The 21570-nt window shown below is 39.5% G+C and overlaps 1 protein-coding gene across 2 annotated transcripts in view; it reads left to right on the forward strand.

Annotated features, from left to right (window-relative positions):
• The window catches only part of FAT3 (FAT atypical cadherin 3), a 305554-nt gene that overhangs the window by 159281 nt on the left and 124703 nt on the right, over positions 1-21570 (forward strand). For both annotated transcript variants that reach the window (XM_062487540.1, XM_062487541.1), the window contains exon 3: positions 17368-17429. In XM_062487540.1, coding sequence (XP_062343524.1) covers positions 17368-17429 — 62 coding nt within the window. The remainder of the gene's footprint in view (positions 1-17367; positions 17430-21570) is intronic.

Consider the following 21570-nt stretch of genomic DNA (forward strand, 5'->3'; position numbering starts at 1 on the left):
AATCACATCAACTGGAATATTGTTACTATTCCTGTTACGGAATGATGCTGCCATGACATAGGTCTCATGAAATTACTGGGAAGCTGTTGTCATGGTGGCCGAGTATGGAGAAAAGCAAGACAATAAGTAGATCCATTTGCAGCCCTGAGCACACTCTCATTCAAGGGCTAGTTGGGGTCTAACTTGACTTCTCAGTCCTTCCATGTTGAACCTATTTGTCAGGTGATAACAGTACTACAGAAACCAAACATTATCAGCCAAGAAACTACTTTTGTAAGGAGGATTTTCAGTTGGTGACATGCCTCAAAGTTACATGAAATCACAGAATCACAGAATACCCTGAGCTGGACTGGACTCACAAGGGCCACCAAAATCCAGCTCCAGGCCATGCACAGGACACCCCCAAGAATCACACCATGTGCCTGAGATCATTGTCCAATATATCACTGTAAAAAGCAAGGAGAGAGACTGAGTGGTTTTGTTGTGTGGGGTTTTGTTTTTTTCTTCCCATTAAAAAATACAAGTTTTATTTTTGGGGAATCAAAAGTCAACATTTAAAATACTTCTTTGTTCTTTTTGAGAAGCATTCTAAATGCCTTTACTACAGCTTCCACTTCCCTGGGATGGACGACCCACTGAGACAGCTTCCTCTGAGCAGTAGGTTTTGTCTCCTTGAGATTCTGTGAGAACTTGGATTACATCAAGGCATGAAGAGAGACTGTTAGACAGCACAGTGGGATCCTCAAATCTAAGCTCCTAGTTTTAGAGAAGAAAATACTGAAATTAAAAACACTGTAATGAAAAGGTGTGAGTAGGTTTTGGTTGTTTTTTTTTAAACCAGGAAAAAAGAATCTTCAGAACTGCTGGAAAGTGAGAAAAATACTTCCTTTGAAGCCCAGTTTTGTCAAAACCACTTGGGAACGAGTCTATCACTGGTGCTGAGCAGTGTAGGAAGGTATGAATTAGCTTGATGCCAGGTAGGATCTGGAAAACAGCCATATGAGACAAAAATTAAATTAGATTCACTTAAAGTAGGAACCTAAATTGTTCTTCAAATTATTTGCCCCCATCACTGTGTTGCAGGAGTGCGTATGAAAATAACATTTTCTTTTTATCCTTCAAACTGGGAGAAAAGCATTCCTGATGTGGGCATGAAGTGCTAAATGAGAAGTCCTGTGGGTGCTACGGCTAGGAGCCAGATGTACCCAAAGCCATAGATGGTTATGTGTAGGAAATCTAGTTGAACATGCACTGATGAGCTCTCTAGGTCACATGCAGACACCGAAGTTCAAGTGTCTCAGTCTCAGGATGACTCTCATCTGAGGTTTCACGTTTAAGGAATTGCTAATTTTTCCAACAGATCTGCTGCCTGTAAAAGAAACTTGTATTTGTGTTCCCCTCTTCTTCCCCAAGAAAAAAACTCAAAACAACTCCTCACAGACATTTGAGTATTTCCAGAAACCTGTTCAGTACATGGCAGTACCGTTCAGCATTTTCTGTGTTTATGCCCTACGTATTTCCAACATGACCTGCCCTTTTTTTATGCAAGCATTGCATGACCCACTCAGACATTTGGGAAAACAGAAGATGGTTGGAAATCAGGAGGCCGTGTGTCTAGTTGGTGTCTGTGCTGCTGCGGCATTTGTAACCAGTGCTTCAGGTTTTCCTTGCTTATGCATTTTTATGTGTTTGACCTCGAGGAAATCAGTAAGCCCCTCTGTGCCTCTGTTCCCCGATTGTCCTGTGGAAACATTGCTCCCTGTCTGCATTGACAGCCCATTTTTTTTATTAGAACTCTTTATATTTTTTTCTGGCTAAGGAATTTCGTGTTGTTTCCTGTTAGGTTGTGCTAGTATTATTCAGGGAAAAAAAATGGTCGATATATATCCATTATCACTTTGATGGGTTCAGCGGTGTCTTGGCAAACCTGGTTTAAGGGAAAGAGCAATTTGGTTTTCTGTGGCTTGAAGTTTGACCTATGGGGAGTGCTTATAGGAGATGGGGGTGTTTTTCTGGGATTGTTTTTGCTCCCTTTGTCCAGTTGCAGGGCACACTTTCTCCCAGGATGAGTTGACAAATACTCGATCTAAAGCAATCCTGATGTATATCCAAGCCTCTCTCCGAGTGAGGCCAAGCACCTTTGGCATCTCCTTGTTGCCGTGAGGTTCTCCAGAGCCGACAGCCCCGGCACTGCTGAATGGGCTATCACAGGGCTGGTGCTGATGAATGATGGAAGCACAGCCCTGAGGAGCAATGCCTGAGCAAACAGGGCTGATGTCAGCCCTAGCAACAGATGGCAGAGCCCCTTTTCCCGTGCTCCATGGGTTGCTCCAGTGCTCGGAGCTGGTGAATAAGGAACAATAAGGGTAACACAGGGTTAACCGCCACTTCTGTCAGCGTTTTTGTGCTGCCTTCACTCTTTCACAGCAAAATGTCACTGGGTGAATTGATTTTTTTTGTTTTGTTTTGTTTTGTTTTGCTGTCCAGACGCAAGAGAAAAGTGGCCACAAGCAACTTTTTGCTCTTGGGGCCTCCTGGTAAAAGGGGCACAATAAGCATCCTTCCCGCAAATGTGGAAAAAGCAATTGAAGGTGGAGCTGTTTTATAGAGGTTTCTGATGCTGTTGCAAATTGTTATGGGTCAGTTGCTGTTTCTAACACTAACCTCAGCCGCTCAGGATGGCTGGAAATGCCCGTGTTAATTACCATCAGGCTGAGGTCTTGGCTGTAGACACAAGTTGCATTGCTTTAGCTACACTGGTATCATTAAAGCAGTACAAATACCCTAAAGTGAATGCAGTATAAATGAGCTTGTTTATCTCATAACCTATGCTAGTATAAAGCACCTTTATACCCATATAATTGCACTCACTGGGGGTTGTGCCAGTGTAAATGTTTTGGTAAAAAATCAATAACTGGCATACTTGGAGGCTGTCTGGGGTCTGGCAGGCTGGACGGGCTGTGCTGCAGTAGTTTCCATACTGAATGCTCAGCTATTTTTGTTTTTAATCTATCATTCTTGTCTTGACCTAGAAATAAAAATTTAATGGGAAGTTGAATTTATGGCGGCAGCAGAAATAGGGGTCGCAGGTGCTATCTTCCCTCCTTGAACTCCAGTGGCTGGGGGATGAAGGAAGCATGTGAGCCACGGGATGGGAGAGGTCCCTTCCAGCACAGAGACAGGCAAGGAGCCAGCCAGCAGATCCTCCCTGAGAAGTATCAGTGATGGGAGAGTGATGTAGCCTGAAATAAGAGACAGAGAGCTGCTTCACAGCTTTCTAGGGCTGCTCTAATACATGCCATAAAGCCATGCTGGTAGTCCCAAATCCAGTAGGACCTGCAAGGGTAAGAGATAATCCCATTTTGCCTCTCTCATCTGCCTCAAGAGGATTTTTTCTCTAGGACACAGAGGCTGTGACTCCCTCTACCAAACTGTAGGGATCTGCACCATCTGTAAATTGCCTTTATAGTGACTGAAGAGAGAAAGATGCCTCTAAACTACATTTTATCTCCTCTGAGCTTGGATATCTAAAAAATCCCATTTAAATCATGCTTAAGAGGTGCCTGCTTCTCTGCTTTGATGTACGAAGAGGTAGGATGCAAGTACAGTGAGTCTTACCTGTCCTGGTTAATCAGGGTCCTTTACTGCTTCATGGAACCTCTGCTGGCCCATGGCTTTGGGAGAGGTTTTGGTGGTGTGGCTGCAGAAATATTGCTGACTCTTGGAGAAATCCATGTACTAAAAATGCATTAACTCTCAATTCTTTGTCCTTCTTCCTTTAACTGACAAAGCAAAACTATGTTGGGGCATTGGGTGTCTTTAGTGAACTTTTTAGTGAACTTTTAATTAACTGTTTGCTCATTTCACTTTTTAATGAACTCTTGTTGATTATTTTGTTTCTTTACTGTGTCTACCTTGATTCATTTCTGCCTGCTCATACAAGCATTTCTTCTGGAAAAGGGTATTGTAGCTCTCTGCGCACTCCTAATTTTGGACCACCACTCTTTGAAGTAGCCACAAGGATTGCCCAGGTCCTCAGCAGTTCACTCTGCTCTGTCTGTCACTGTTAGCAGATATGACAGCCCTTTTGAAAACAGCGGGGTTTAATTCCTGGGATTAGATCTATGACTGTCCTGACTCTGAAGTAGCCCCATCCCAGCTGCCAAGCAATCTCCAGTCTCTGTTCCCAGCTCCTGCATGTCTCCAAGATTCCCCACACAAGTGGCTCTTAGCTCAGTGTGCTTCACTAGGAATGGGGTGTTAAGAAGCTGCCTGATCGTAATTTAAGATTTAAAAAAATCTAAAATGTTTTAAAAAACTAATCCATTTGCCTTTTACTTCCAGGTGTTTCAATTTCACCAACTACTACCTACAGTAGTTACAACCTGATCCTTTTGGGTCCTGCAGGTCCATTTTCTAGATTTAGGGCTGCGCTATTGCTGTGAAAACAATACTGCAAGTAAAAAGAATAGTTTGGGTGAGTGAGGAGGCCTAATTGATTCATCAGGGGTTATACAGCACAAACACTTCAAAGCATCATCACAGGATCCTGCTGTGAAATACCACTCAGCCTCCTGCCACAAGGAGCCCAAGGAGCAAATGCTGTGCATATTTTAAGGAGGTACTGAGTCTTAGCCTTAAAACCCCCCAAAACTCCTGTTTTTTCTTTGCAAAGAGACTCCATGTCAAGTGCTGTTTGTATTATTTTTACCTACATTTACCCATTTTTTTAATCTCGAGGACTCTCAAAATTGCCCAGATTCTTAAAAACATGAACCTGAGAGACTGAAGTGTTTTAAATGTGCTTCTGCTATGCACAGCACCAGTCTTTAACATGTAGATTTACTTTTATAGCTAAGGTTCCTTATCTGCAAAATGGGAGAAATCTTTTTAACCCGAGAAGGGGCTAACCTCGTACCTCACACAAGCTTTTGGTGCTGAATTCATTGACATTTATAGGCTACAGTGTAATCTTTGTGTGCTAGATGTTGTTAAAGAGCATGATTTTTAGGTTCTTAGATTTGCCTGTAGTTTATTTTTTTTAGAATTATTTTAAGTGCATGTTGAAAACTATCAAGTCACTGAGGAATGAAGTTTTATTTCCAACTTAAAACATTCTGAAAACTATGGAAAACAGGTAACTTGGTATTGTTTTGAGTCCCATGTTTGAGGCAATTTTATTCCCTTTGGTACTGAATAAAAAAAATTTAACTGATCTGTAAATCAACCCTTTGAAGCAGTAAAACTGCCAGAAACCAAAAGTGATCTGGCTCAAATGATAGACACTTACTCTGGCTGACAACTTATACATTTAATTGGAAGCTACAGCTTTTGAAATGAATTGGACAGGGTGGAATCATCCAAGTCTCAGATGTAGACAATGACAGAAGCCAGTATGTTCAGTTCTCTTAACTGAGGCTTGTAACACAGAAAAAGCTGCTGATCTTACTAGATTGCGATTGAAGATATTTGCCCTTCACTGAATAATGAGCTTGCAATCACATTTTGCTGAAACAGGTTCTTTGTACAAATGAAACTTAAATCAGAAGGAAGTTAAATCTCATTTCTTACTGTTCGATCAAAACCTTCATGCTTGAATGCCTTGTAGAGAGAGGAACATTAGGCTCACATTTCTGTAATCTTATTTGTTATTCAAGATTTGCTCCTGATAACTTAAACTACTGGAAAAAAAAACCAACCAACCAACCAACCAACCAACCATAAATAAATAAATAAATAAAAGAAAAACAAAAAAAACAAACCCACACCCATACAGCCTTAAAAATGGAAAATCGATTCATTTTCACCACTTTGCAAAGCCTTTCATTATAAAGGGAGAGCAAAGCAAATAGAAAAGAACTGCATGCATGCAAAGTCACCAAATCTTTTCACTTGTTCCCAGGGCTCGGACAACAATGCCACTATGAAAATAGCACTGAGGAGGAAGAGCATGCTGGGTAATGAGATGCAAATGAGCACACCAAGCATCCCACTCTGCCTTGGAGCCTTTGTATCCAGTAGTGCAATAACAAACCAGCTTTTGAGTCATGATAGGTTAGCATAGAATAGGTTTCACAATGGCTGTATGTATTATCCTCATGGTTCTCCTCAGCTTGTGGTCAGCAGGATAGTTAAGTATGGCATCCATTTCAGTCAGAAGTTGCCTAGATTAAAACTAGCTGAAATAAGAGTGTTACAATTAACTGTAACAAACTCAGTGTGAGACCTTGTGAAGGGAGAAGGGTATTTTATTTTATTGTATTTTATTTTATTTTACTTGATCTGGAACTTGTTTTTTTCTTACACTCTCATACTCTGCACACAAAGGCATAGTGCTGTGGTGAAGATGATGCCTGTGGAAAACTGAAGTCCTCACTGTGTCTCTTGGGCTCTTCTTGTCTTACAAGGAACTGAACCTGTTGCAAACAGGTCTTCTGAAACAATTAGGACTGTTAAGTCCTGTTAAAATTGCATTGCAGTTTGGCTTTTTTCTGCTTCTGTAACTCACTGCTGACTCTCTTTGTCTCATCCTGGATCTCTGTAAGGCCATCATCTGTCATTTTCTTAGCATGGTAGTATAGGTGATGTGCTGGAATCTTGCTGCCCTCCTCCTGTTACCAAACCACAGATCTCCTGCTGACAGGTCAGCGCTGGGACCTTATCAGAGCTGTGTCCCCAGGTGTAAACAGCATGTTCCCCAGACATCTCCTTGCTTTAGCAGTCTAGACCATTCCTTTAAATGTGACTGCTGCTTCTCTGAGTGCTTTCACACATACGCGTTTCCATTCCTGTTTCATCCATATCCATCAGATTTCTCAAAGGGATCTGTGCAAGAGGGAGGCATTTAAAGAGGGGCAAAGGACTGGGGCACTGGGCTGGCTTCACAGAGAAAAGCAGCTACTGCTTCTGTTCAAGGTTTGCTGTGCATTTTTGTAATATTTTATGTGCTGAGCCCCTGAAGTGGGGGTCATACCTAATCCTGTATGTTACCCTTTGATAACAGTTTATAAATCTGTGCTCAGAGAAGCAGAAAAAGGACAGATTTTAGAAAATGTTGAGTGCTCTTATTGCTGAGCTTTATGATATTGTTATTTAATAATAATCTTACAGAACTAATTTTTTTCCTTTTTGGTCACAAGGCACTTTACAAAGACATATATCCATTATCCCAGTTTTATGGGAGGGGAAGCTGAACCATGGAGATGTAAAATGTCCTGTCTATGATTACAGACCAAAACAGAGGGCAAGCTGGAAATCTAACAGGCATCTCAGTATGCTTTCTTGGCCAGGAGACCACCTTGGGAAAAATGGCAAATCAGATCGTGGCAGTGCTGAGGGTGAGCTGCTTGTCATGAAAGGGGACTATATATCTTTTCTTTGAGGCTTCTTCTTCCCACAGCTCTGTGTTCTGCCTCCAAATCGGCAAGATCACCTCACCAATGAGTCATTTTCTTATTAGAGATGGAGATGAGATTGACTTGACCTGGAGTATCTGCAGGTAGAACAGGGAACCACTCTCACCACTGTGCTTTACTGAGCTGGAGACTGTTGATGGTCATGAGGGATCAGCACCTTTTTTTTTTGGTTTTTTTGAAACACATTTGGAGCAGAAGCTGGTATTGTTTTTCTGTTGTTGAGAACATCACTTGGTTGAGAGAAAAATGTGAAACCATTTCTCTTTAAAAGGTAATGAGGGTGTGTGGACTGGGGGAGGTAACTGATAGTTGCACCTGCATACTCTCTGTACCTCCTTCACAGCTGAGAAGGGGAAAATACCAGGACTTCATCACGCTGTGAGCTATGCGTTTCTTAGACAAAAGTGTACATTGGAAACTTTTTTGTTATTCTTTTTTCCTTCTTTTGTCATAATATGCCAGAAAAAGAGATCGAACAAGAATTCATGAGGTATCCAGGTCCAAGGGGCAGAATATTTGCATAGCCCCTTTCCACTGAAAGTGACACTACCACCACCATCCTTTCCACAGAAATTATATGTCTTCATTCCTGCAAACAGTGAAATTAATTATCATAAATTACATCCAGAGTCTAGTTAGGCTTAGTCGTTGCTTTTGCAGAATTATGAGGCCTTTGAGCACGAAAAAAATTGAAGAAGATTGTTTAATGATGATGTGTGCTGGTTACTAAGCTAGCCACCAGTAAGATATATTTACAGCTATTTTTGCCTCTAATAATGATATGCTAATTATAACCCAAATAGAATTCTGTAATTTCTCCCTGAAAATGGAAGTGATGCAGGCAGATATTAAAATCTGTGCTGAGGCATCATATTAGCAATTAGGTTTTTAGGTGGCACTGCGCTTCTGAAGGGAAGAAAGCAAAAGAAGATATGAGTGCTATTTCTATTCTTACGTATTTGTTTGAGCCTAACTAAAGGGTTTTAACTTTAAAACCTTCTTATCCTACAAGGCATGAACTTATCTATGAAGTGTTTTAGAAGAGCTAAGCCCCTGTGGGACAGTCTCTCAAGGGCATTTGCTCAGTTGTTCCAGAGCATCACAGCCCCAAGAGATGACTCAGACGACAATGACAGCGCGGAGAAATTGCTCATCAGTTGTGCTACAGGGGCCAGTGCAGCTTGGGCACATGGAATATTATCATATAAATACTGCTGGTATGGACTGCACACTGTGTTTGAAATCTTACGGGTAGGTCCTCAAGGATCATTTTAGAGGGCAGGAATTTTGGGTTGCACTTTGAATTTCATCCCACTTGAGTTTGAGAAGCACATCACTGTGAGATGCCTGAAGCCATTTGCAGTCTAAAGTGACCATAGTCACATAATGATTGTGCTTTGATATAGCAACCTTTGCAGACCTTATCCTGCTGTCCACAGCAAGTTTGGATTTGGCTTCTTCCTGGCCAAGCACAACTCGCTGTCATCACTCTTATATCAAGTAAGAATAACGATGATAATTTCTGCTCCAGAAATGTGAAAGAATTGGTACCTTAAATACAATTCCTGCATCAAATAACTGCTGAGGGGTATTATAAAGTCTAAGATTTAAACCATGCAGCTGGGAGATAACAAATAAAATGCTAGCAGCAAAGAGTAGGAAGACAGGGTGTAGAAACAAGCCTTGCAGTCAGAGAGCTATTTGTCTGACCTCTGTCAGCCACAAGGCTTTCAAAAGTATTTTGAAGGACAGTATAATTAAAAACATGAAAATAAATAGAAAACGGGATAAAAGTGCTCATGGGTTTACCAGAAGTAAATCGTGTCAGCCTATCTTGATGTCATGGGTAAGATAAATGATGTTCTAAGAAATGCTTTGTATGTCATTTACGTGGACTTTAGTAATGCATTTGATACGGTTGCACTGCAGAATTTATGAGGCACGAGGACGCAGAGATTAATTGTGGAATTGATATTGCATATGGGCCTGGCTAAAGAGGAAATAAAAATGATGGGTCTTGAATAAGGAATTTTTATGCTGAAGGGCATACATTAACAGATTGCCTCAAGTGTTGGCTAGACAAATGATCTTATTTGGTGGTGTCTTCAGTGATGCTGGCTTTAGCAAAGGGAGTTTGTTCTCATCCAGTGTTGGAAGGCATCATCCAAACTGGAGAGTTTGGGGAAAAGAAAAAAAAAAAAAACAAAAACAAAGACAGGGTCTCTGGGAGTTTGAAGAGAAGAAATTCATTAAGTAAACTAAACAGTGTATTTGAGGACTAATATGAGATTGCTCCATGCTAGACGCATCCACAGGAATCAGTAGTTAGGCTGCTCTGTGTAGACATTATCTGGAGCACAGAGTGTTATCCTTCCATCAGGTTTAGGATGGATGAAGGTTGCAACTGTAATACAGGAAAGGTAGCAGCAAATTTAGTAGATGGGAGGGAGCCAATACAGCTTGTCTTGTTCAGTTCACCAAAATGAAGTTGCAAATTGTTCATGAATGCAGTCTGGAAACCAGGGTATTCAACAGTCACGTGTGCAAATAACCTTCCAGGAGGCATACACAGAACAGAAAACCTGGCCACTCCACAAGTGGAGAATAATATTTAGAAAAGTAGTGGCTTTGCCTGCAGTTCCTTGGGACTGCACTGTGGCTGAGTTTTAAGGAATGAAAGGGAGTCCCTCTAAGTCCCCTGTTTACAGGCGGAACAGACTGGCACACCATATTGTCACTTTAAACATATTCTAGGAACAAAAAAATAAAAAGCCAGAATCTGCCTTTAAAGGAAAGCATAATCCAAAATCTTCAGTGAAGTGAATGTTTGCTGTGCATTTTGTTCAGAGTTTTGATATTTTCAGCAATAAACTGACGGAACTCTTAACAAAAGAAGCGACAACGAAAGAACAAAAAGGTTTTGCTTCAGCTTCTCCCTTTTTTTTTTCAGACATAACCATGCATTAGAAAATGTAACTGTTTTTAAAAAGCAATCATTTTTTATACCTAGCTTGTTTTAAAAAGGTCGTTCCATTCTCATTGTCACCTCAGGAAAAACAATAAAGCAGCAGTCCTCCACGTAATTGCACAGGCTCGCCTGGTGGGTTCTCTTTCTTGTTCAATGAAGTATCATTCATTTAGATCAGAATACAGTCTTTCTAAATTAGAGGTTTACATGTGTAATTATATAAAATGATATGTTTGTTTACATCTCCAAGTAAAATGTAAATCGTTTTCTATCATTTATCTTTGAAATTCAATTTTGCTTTGTCGATCCCTAATTTATTGCAGGAGATGAATGTGCTGTTAGAGTGTTTACAATGCCTCTTGCTGCCTGTGGATAATAGAATTACCCTGGTTATTGCTATTCATTTCGACATTTCTATGGTTAAGAATACACGATAGTTTTACGTTCCTGAATATATGGTGCAAATCCTGATGCTGTTTATTGTGGCTGCCCTTTTTTTTTTTTAATCCATCTAAAGACTTAAATTTACTTTCAAGGAGTAGTGGGACAGTTGACAGCTGATGGCTGTATTTCTCAGAAGCTGTGTACTCTCCTCTGTGTTCATAAATGTGTGGAGAAGCTGTTTCATACCTTGGTGTGTAATGTTAATAAACATTGTAGATTCCTAGTAAACCCATAAACTCCCATATGAATTCCTGCCGATTCAGCCCTGGGGCTTTGGTGACTGAGCAGTGTGTATAACCAGCCACTGAATTTATGGAACATTTTTGTAAAAACAGTGTTTGTTTTACTTATTCCTTTTGTCTGTTTTAACTGTTTGGGTTGAAAGGCCTGCATTTCCACCAAACAATCCCAAGGCATTATTTTTCCAAGCAGAGCTTTCAAGGGTAACTCTATAGAATGTTTCCTTTGATACCTTCTTGTGGTTTTCTTTCTGTATACATGTTCCTTACAGTATTTGAGAGAGGCAGACTGGGACGTGCATCCATCCACTTTGGACTGTGACAGGATAGGAGCAGTGTTGCATGATGCTCAGAGTATCTCACAGGGCACAAGAACTACATGGAGAGGTGTCTAATTTTATATTCTTGTTTCCCTTTCAAAATTGTTCTCTGAAAATGAGAATCAGTATCTGAATGAGGAGAAAGTTTCCCTCCTCACCTAGGGACTAGAAATCTTTCAGATTAGATCTCAACTAATCCATCCAGACTACCTCTGTGTGTCTGTCATGGAACATATATATGTCCCTGGGCTGCCTGGAAGTCCCAAGCAAAGATCCTGACCCCACTGTGAGTGGGAAGGGTGTAAAGCATGTGCTGTTATGGCTTGGAGCCCTGCAGTGCGTTCTGAGCTTGTATTTAAACCCTGCATAATAACCTGAAGTCCCCTGTTACGCTTCCAATCTATGCATCCATCCCCCACTTGTATTTTCTTAATAAATGGTTTTTACAAATATGCAGAGCAAGGAAAAAAAAAAAAAAAAAACTAATGGACAGTAAAACATGCAGTAAATCGTATCATATTAATCTTTTGCCTGGGAAGGGGACGATGTTGCTTTCTTTCTCAGCTTCCTATCTCTATAAAGACACTCAGCCTTCATCCTGAAACAGAGAAATATATTTGGCTTCTTTTACTTTAGCCTGCTTGTTACCTGTCTTACCCTTTTTTCATATTTCACCTAAACAAAGTTTGAGAATGAAAAATCAATAAAGGAGTTCTTCAGAATTTCATTTTAAAAAAATATTCCTTCTACTGTAAAATTTGCAGCACTTCCAGAGATAGCAGTAAAATATGCTGTCTCTCCATAGCTGATTCTGTTATCTTTTAAGCTGTACTTCAGGAAACAGCTCAGGTAAGGTTATCCATCCACAGGTTGAATGAAAGTAATTTAATTTCATAAGGAGAAGGCTATTGAACTCTCCTTGGCTTCACAGCCATATTAGGGAAATTCAATCTGTGTCAGAAAATAGCCTATGGCAAACTAATTTTTGGTCCCTAAGTGCCATAGTACTGAAAAATATGTGAATTTCTTCTAAGTCGAGGGTCAGTTTAGTTACTATCACATGTACAGCCATGGGCTGTTGTGGATGTGTGGAGAATAAGCATCAGAAGAAGCAAACCCAAAGTAGTGCTTCCCTCTGTGTAATACTGTTGAAACTCTCCGGTGCTTCAAGATTTCCTCTGCCGTAGCCTTTGCACATAACAACTCTTTATGAATTTTTCTTCTGTGGCTAAGTCCACAGAAGAAATTTGAACCAATTAATTCATTTGTTTACAACAAAAATACTTCAAATAATGCATATATATGGAAAGAATGAACATCAGTAAACCTTAGAGCTAAATATACCTCTGTAAATATGTGGTTTTTCGGATAACTTTTAATATTCAAATTACAGGGTAGATGCAAAATGTCACATTCATGCATATGCATAGTCTAATATTTGACTGTATATACAGTATTTATGTATGTATTTGTATAGCACTGTCTGTCTGCTTTGGCACGCACAGGCACCCAGAGGTTTTATATCTGTGAAACGAGAGATAACTGAAGAGAGAGCAGAAATCCTTCACTTTGATCATGATCAAATTCCTTAAAAAGTTGTTTGGTTTTTTTTTTAATTATAAAGCATTAGTAATGCTGTTGAAATTCTAACTATTCCTGATTTTATGTCATGTTCAGTGATACAGACGCACATGCCTGGCATTACTCCTATGACATCAGGCCTATCACCAAGCTACTGTTTACTACCAATAATAATAATAATAACAATAATAATCCTAATAACAACATTTCTTCAATTGCACTGTAGTAACTGCAGGCTTCACTAATTGCAAGTGTGAAGTAACTCAGGTGGGTTTCAGCCTGTTTCTGATGAACTTTCCCTTTCATCAGCACATCTTAATGTGCTAAAGACATTATCCCAAGCATCAGTGCTAAGTGTTGCTCAATGTCTCAATCACACATCTGAGCCCTTTTAACTGGTGATTTGTTTGTAAGGTGATGCATTGGCTAAAGGTTGTATAGGCTGATATATTGGATGAATTGTCAGGATTTCTTTGTGTTGGTCTTGTTCTTTCTTCTGTGTCACAGGTCTGCCTTGTTACCCACCCTACGTCTCTGGTTGCCCCATCCACATTATAAAGTGATGGCATGAAGAACATTGTCATTTCTTCTCCATCTACATGCTGAATTTCCTTTTACAGGGGAATGATTTGGGGGACAGTGGTGATCTTATCCAGTGTACAGTGAGGTTTTGATAGGATGTTCCCCTGTTAGTGTCAACTGGGACTTGTGACTGTGTCCTGCAGGATTATGGGACATGTTATGTAGAATGAGTGTGTTCACCTTCCAGCGTTTCCAAACTCTGTAATAAGAGTAGAACAACAATTACTCATTTGTTAAGATGGGAAAAATACTCCAACAGCAAAAGTGACAGGCATCATAGAAAAACAAGTTGTATAAGACCTCCGAAGTCTTACATAGCAAATTATCCCCAAGCCAAAATATTTGGTCCAGCAATGTTTTGGAGTTTCATAAAACAACTCATTTATGTGGTCTGAGGATCAGATGTGCCAGGATGAAGAGGGAGATGTTTTAACTCACAAAATCAAAGAAAACTATGAAATTCTGTGATCAGAATGACAGGACCTTATTTATAAGCATATGGTTTTACTGTAAATAACTTCTCTATTGAATACAATTTGCCTCTTCACTTTTGTGATATTCTTAAAGGTGACAGTTATAAATATCTCCTGCTCTTAGCAGGACCATGATGTTTCCCTGCAAATTTTGAGAGAAACTATTTGAGAGATGTGCAACAACTTCTGAAGCTTGTTTGTGATTTTGACTATTTTTTGATAAATGTGTGCTGTATTTCCCAGGTGGCTTTGGAGAGTTGTCCATATGGCTGTGTCCGTAAGGGCTACAGCACATACTGAAGATAGAAAAAAAAGGAAGGGTCATTTTTTATCATTGTCCCCTTGTGACTTTCTCATAGCCAGGAGCACAGCCTAACATAATTTCCTTGGGTTTATTTTTCTCTGTGAGTTATTTTCTTTAGATAATGCCTTTAAACCATAACAGAGTATGACAATTTAATACAGTTAGATAAGAACTAAAACTGTGATATGGTCTCTTGTGTGAAGTCAATACTTGTGTGAAGTCTCAGTTGCCCCAGTGCCTGCAAAATAAAGTTCTACATCCTGCTAAATATTGCTATTATTATGTATCTGTGGCATGGAGTAGTGAACACAGGAGGGAGGAACACAGTAAGGTTTTCATAAAACCCAGGAAATTAATTTCTTTGAGACTGGGCTGGTAAAGTTGTGGGTAGTCTATAGCTGGCATATTTATTTTTTCAGTTTTGATGATTACTCTTCATCATTTCTTGAAATACAGTTTTGTAATCTGTAAGAACAAGATTCATATCCACAGCAATACATGGCAACAATTCAATAAATATTAATATCAATTAACTGAGACCTGATTTTATGTGTAGTTTTATTTTGAGCAGTAGAGCTGGAGGGCATGACCTGTCCCTGACATCAGGAATGTATGTGACAGTGAGCAGCCAGGATACTGCAGTGAGGCCATCATGGGTGCTGGGTGGGACAGAGAACAGGAGAGGAAAGTAAAAGCCTCAGAACTGCACACACATAGGAAAAGTTATTTCTACACATTAATTTAACAACCTAATGAAACTGCCCAGAATGGACGTTTTATGCAGAGCTGCCTTTAAAGCAAAACTGAGAAGTTGTGATGGTTCACAATCAACTTACTTCACAATCAGGTTGGCAGAGGTGGTGGTGATGGTCTCCTACCTGCCCACTTTAGGATCAGCTGTTAAGTCAGAGCCATAGATCTTGTGGAATCTGCTACATTTAAAATACAGGCAGTTCTGTTGTACAGACTTGCTATGTGTTCATGTATCTCTTTTAGAAGAGAACTCAGGTCGAGGGTACCCTGACAATTATTGCAGTCAAAAAGGCTGTACATTAGACAAAGGGAAACGAAAAAACCTCCTTTGTGATAGAACAGCAGATTTGTGAGGCAGAGTAAGTAGTAGTTTTAGTTTCACCAGTGAAAGACAAGTACTATTCATTCTAAGAGTTAATGAAATCAAGTTTCAAGTGTTAGCTCTTGGTCTTCAAAAGGAATGTGAATTTCTGTTCCTGAAGAAGATGATGAGGACAGAGACCTTCTATAATTTACAGCTAGAGATCTCTTGGTTAGGAAGAAAGTAGGTAGAGTTCACACTGGCACATTAGGAGTGAAGGAAGTGGAAGAAAATATAAAAATTATCATATTACGTACTGTGATTAGGTTGTGCTTGATAAATATCCATAGTGGCCATGCATACCATGAATAGGGATATTTCAAATTTGAAATCTTTACTTTAGCAATTTATTGGGGCTGAACTTCTTTCACAATTAGGAATTTCTTGCCTGGATCTTTGAGTTCTTTTTAGACATGGGGGGGATCTTGTGTGAATGACACCAATTTATCATTTCTGCTGTCATTTCTGTTTAAACTCATGCAGTGAGTAGATAGATGTCTCCCATATGGTGTAACAGTTTTGAATACTTAAAACTGCTTGATGCAGGCAATACCAGTTTTGTTTTTTCAGCTTTTTGCCAGCACCAGCTTCTTCCATGTAATTCTAATGATCCACTCTTTAATTTCTGTGACCTCTCCTTGGGTGTCACTTCTGTGGTCTGATGTATCTTGTAACAAGTCTGAAATCCTGGAAGCAGAGTGCACTTCCCTTTGCTCAGTTAATCCCATTACTTCAGGTAATATTTCTCCTCTCCTCACCAAAATAAGTAAACAGATTCCTCCAAGGAGAAGATGATAGAATATGAGCGGCTGTAGGGTAGAAGCCTTCTGGGACTACAGGTCTTACGTAGATGTTGCTGATGGGGTTTTCTAAGAATTCAGGGTCATCATGGATTTGTGTTTAGATGCTTGGCTGGTCTGATTAATTCAATAAGTAGAATAGTTAATCCAGGAAGATTTTATTTTCTTGTTTCCCTTGGTAGTCTTAAAGAAGAAAAATAATTGAGAACAACTTAGCCCACTGGCATTGTCTCCAAAATCAGCTTTATCTCTAGGAAAAGTTTGTCTGTCAAAAAACAAGCACATAATGCATTTTTCTATCCAAAGAAATGTTTTGTTATGAGGGAAAAGCCAAATCTGCCCTTTAAATCTCAAGTAAGAGCAAAATAAAAAAAAAGCTAAGCTATGTTCCTAAAAAGTATGTGTCACTTCTCTTGAGGGAACTTTGGAATTGTTTCCTTTTCTTTCTGTGGTATAAATCTCACAAGAGTTTCATCATTCATGGAATTACATTGAGGATACATGGGATACATTGCTTTAAAAAAAAGCTATCTTTATCATCCTCATGTAAAAAGATACTTTATTTTAAAGGTTCAATGTGAGCATGGAACAAATTGATGAAATTGTAGGACAAAACCTTTAATGCATTAGAATTCTTACATTTGGAAATCATTATGTATACAAGTAGTTATTACAGGAGTAACCTTCGTCAAGTATTCTTGGCGTGGAAGTAATCAGCATCCTATCCCATTAATTGTTTGAGAACTCTGAAATCTTTAGTGAGGTTTCTAACAGAAGGATTTCAGTCAAATGCAAATGATTTCTTGAAACTCTTAATCATAAGACAGATAGTGATTCTTTAGTGAGTTTTTTTCATTCACTGTAATAAATGTAGCATGTTAACTGTAGACACACAGTTAACTGTCTCTCAGTACTTTTTCTTCAAAGATTCATTGCTGGTCAGAAAGTTATAATGGTTGGACTGAAAAATAGAATGCTTGGCAGATGTCAAGAGATCCGTGCTGATACAGCTTCAAATAGATTTTTTTTTCCCTTGGAGTGTTTTAAAAATTAATTTGTATTCAGGTTGATAAAGATATATATTCCTCAATGGCTATTGACAATCAAATATCATCTTTTTTTCACAGGTCTGATTACCACAACAGCAAGAAAATTGGATCGGGAACAGCAAGCAGAACATTTTTTAGAGGTAAGTTTTAAGTGAAAATATATGTTAAGAGGTCAGCTGATATTTGTAGTTTAAAATCACTTCTTCCTGTTCCAGAAGAGTGGTATTCTCCTTTATTTTCGTTTATAACAGACTCGCACAAAGCTGGGAATTGCCTGATTATACAGAAGAAATAAGACATTTTGCAATTTGCAAGTGCAGGAAAACTTTGAACAAAAATTGATCACTTGTTTTCCACCTCTAATCTAATTCAGTTAAGTCTTTCATTGTAGCTCTTAAGTTTTGTTTATAACACAGATTTGGAATATCCAGATCAAAACGTTTTTTAAAAATTATGTGGAATGACCCCAACCCTACCAAGATTTTTAGTCTCTCAGGTTAAACCAGTTTAAATTTTGCATCTTGGATCTGATGTGCGAACTGCTAATTTGGATGAAAGCAAACTTTGAACTTTTTTACTGCATTATCAGAATCAATCTTTTTTTTAATCTTTCATTTATTGGGACTGTTAAAAACAATTTTCAAGTTAAAACTTGCCTACTAAGAAAGAGTAAGCCTTTCCTTTGGCCCTTGTGATGAATGTTTCCCTTTATAAGGAGCTCACATGTGTTGGATATGGAGTGATATCCTTGTAAACTACTGGTTTTGCCACATGTGTTTTCTTTCACGTTGCTATACACCATGCTGTGGGTTTTTTGGTTCTTTTTTTTTTTTCCCCCCTTTGGGTAAAAGTTCCTTGACTCTCTTCTTTATTCCTGTTGGTGCAAGTAAAAAGAACCATATTGTCCCACATAATCAATCATCCCTACTGTGTACTTTAGGAAATGCTCTTCAAATATATGCAAGCTAAAAAACATCTGGACACAACAGTTCCCAATGCAATCACTTTCTGTTAGCAAAATGTAGTAAAATATATATTAGCATATTCATTAGGTTACTTGTTTGCTAGAAATCCCAAATTATTTTGGTTAGTGCAGAACACAGGAGAGAAGGGTTAATTATTAATAAAAGGTTGGGTTGGGGGTTTTCTCTTGATAATTCACTGTAGATTCTTGCACACTTCATGTCATAGATAAGTGGAGGGAAATGCAAAGATTTTTCCTTTTTTAGGATTTAAGTTGTAAAGTTACTGAAGTAATCATGTATTCCAATAAGTTCAAGCTTTCCAGTTTATACTGTCAGAGAAGATCACAAATAGAATGAAAGGGCCATTGATTTTGAATTGTGCCTATTGATGAGAATCTCAGGTCTGTAAGTTTGCTTTGCTCCATGGAGAAGGACCAGGTTATCTTGGTGGACAGGAATTTAGCATAAAACACAGGAAGTTTCATCTGAATGTGAGCAAAAAACTTCTGTGAGGATGACAGAGCACTAGAACGGGTTGCACAGAGAGCTTGTGGAGTCTCTCTCTGGAGATGCTCAAAACCTGCCTGGGTGTGATCCTGCACAGCCAGCTGTGGATGAACCTGCTTTAGCAGGGCTTGGACTAGATGAGCTGCCCACGTCCCTTCTAGCATCAACCATTCTGTGATTCCATAATTCTGTAATTCTGTGATTTATGTCTTTGCCTCAGGGATCTCAGTGAAATGTGCAAAATACACATTTCCCAAAGGATTCCCATAGAGACGGGGGAGTGTCCTACTATTTACAGCAAAAAAAGAAAACAAAATAGTTACTTTAGGAATGTAGCTTTAGTCATCAATGCAAGTTAATCTGTTCTTTCCCCTGAATTATATCTTGCTTGAAAAAAATAACAATCTGCAAGGTTTTGGAGGCTGAAGATGCAGTAGAGAGAAATTTGTTTCTTGTGCCGCTCCGAGGCTTGTGAATGGGGAGTGAAGCAGGGGGCAGGCTACAGGGAAGAGAAACACAGGAGCAGGGTGTCCTGCAGAAGTGCAGCTATCACCGCATTGTAAAGCCCACCTGGGAACAGTGTGTGGGAAGGGAATTGGACTCTGGTGGAGACACGGCCCCTTTGAGCTGCTGCCCATCGCTCCTCCTGGGAGGCGCGTTCCTGCCGCGCATCCGCACATAGGCTGGGATCCAGAGCCAGGCTGGTCAGGCTGTGCTTGTTCTTGTGGCGAGCTGAGAAACCTTTTCTAAAATGCCTGTCTGTCTGTCTATGTGTAATTAACCCCCTGGGGAGGCCTTAATTGCCCAGACAGCCGTGGTTTCCCAGTAGTACAGTGTTTCCCTTCCAGCTTCATTTCATACCCTTCTTCCAGGAGTCTGTCTGGTATAAAGGAGCACAAACTTGGCTCCCTTTGAAAAGCTCTGATTAGTACTTGACCTAGCAACCCTTGCTCCCCTTTGCCCAGTGCCTGTGTGAACCACTGACAGACCTTTCCTAGACAGAACTTTTTAATTATTTTTAATAAGCCTGTCTTTGACAGAGATGCAATACCCTGTAAGTACCTGCCGGTATTTACTTAGCAAATCTCATTATTAACATTATTTCCACCTCTTTCAGCAAAGCTGTTAGGAAGTGATATGAGGTAGCAGATGTTAGTCACTACTTGTGTGTGGTGCCAGTGCTCCTCTCCAGACTACCACTTGTGGTGGCTTAGAGTTGTTCTTCTGGAGCTGCCTGTTCCTATGTATTCCAGAGGAAACATGAACTACCAGCAAGGACGTAGGAAAGGTGAAAAGTGGCTCCCCTTGTAAGTGCACAAGAATTTTGTTGCAGAGTAAGTACTGAGGCCCAGGTTAGATGTGCATTTCTTCTTCCTCCCTCCTTTAATTGTCTTCTTTAGATGCATGGACCTGTGTTGACATTATTTTTTTTTAATGGTACTTCAGGCTGCTGTCACAGGATTTACACTTACCAAAGAATATGTTCCAAAGTGGGTGCAGAAACATGTCTAGACCCTGAGCCAAAAGATGCATGAAGAAGTCAGAAATTGACGCCTCTTTATAATAATTGAGATTTGCTCCTTGCTTTGGTGGTATTTTTTGATTTTATATTTTTGTTTGTTTGTTTGTTTGTTTTGGCATTTTGGAAGGAGGAAATAAAAAAAAAGTCTTTCTTTTCACAGGTTTTTCATTGATTGTGGCATTGTCAATACTTTTTTTTAAGCTCCCAAGTTGAGGGCTTAATTTTTCTCTGACACATACCTTGCAAAGCTGCAGCTTGTATTCAGTGCTTGTTATCAGGTAGACTTTTGCTGCTAACGTTTAAATTGGATGTCAATGGATTTTATACAGGATGGTCTCTTGCTTTAGTGCATTCTTATTAATGGAATGGTTCTGCCTGAAATGGGAGGGAAATAACCACTTGATTACGTTGCTTTTTCACATGAAGCAAGACAAAAACATTTGTTCTATTTCACAGACTTTCTCAAATGTTTTGTAGTTAGAATGAAGTATTTAAAGAACAGTCTGAAAGAGGAAAGGTAATCCTGAGAGCTACTTGCTTGCTTTGCAAGTGAATGACAATAGTGATGTATTTCCAAGAGAGGTGCAAGTTTCAGATGATTTGGCTTTATTCACCTTCAGTAATTCAATACATCATCCCCTTCTTTCTTTTACTTCCTCCTTCTTCAGGACACGTGTTGTCTTCTAATAATTTCTATGTTAATACTTAACATTCTTGTCTCATGTTATGCTAATGTACTAAAAAGAAGAAGCTGGAAGTGGAGAATGTTAGTGGTGTTAAAGCTATGGAAAAAAGCCCTCACAAAAACTGTCTGGCTGGCTTTTTCTGCCTACAATTTTTGCAGGTGCCTCCTAATGCTGGTTGACAGTTCTAAAAACTCCAGTGATTTTGCTATATGATTTTATTCAAACAGCTGCGGGGGTGGTGGAGGTCTCAATAAGCATAAAATTTAAACCATTTCATGCAGGATCTGCACCTTTGCATGGTGTCAGCTGGTTCCGAGATGTCCAGAACATTAATAGTTCCCGGTCTGCTTTCCAGTGTACATGGGCAACTTTCTGGGGGAGGATTGTTGATTCCAGGCTACAGTTCATTGACTTGTGCATTCAGCCCAGAAAGTGGATCTGAGCACGTTTCCTTGCCCTGAGCAGTTTCTAAACACTCTTTTGCAGAGGCTTTATTACTCATGCTTCCAACACAGAAAGCCTCTGCAAAATGCACCCACCACTGAGCAGTTCAGCTTATTGGGAATTGCTGTGTCAAGACCTGTGTTTAGCAAAAGAATGA

This window comes from Cinclus cinclus, chromosome 2, assembly GCF_963662255.1.
Source record: "Cinclus cinclus chromosome 2, bCinCin1.1, whole genome shotgun sequence".
NCBI lineage: Eukaryota > Metazoa > Chordata > Aves > Passeriformes > Cinclidae > Cinclus > Cinclus cinclus.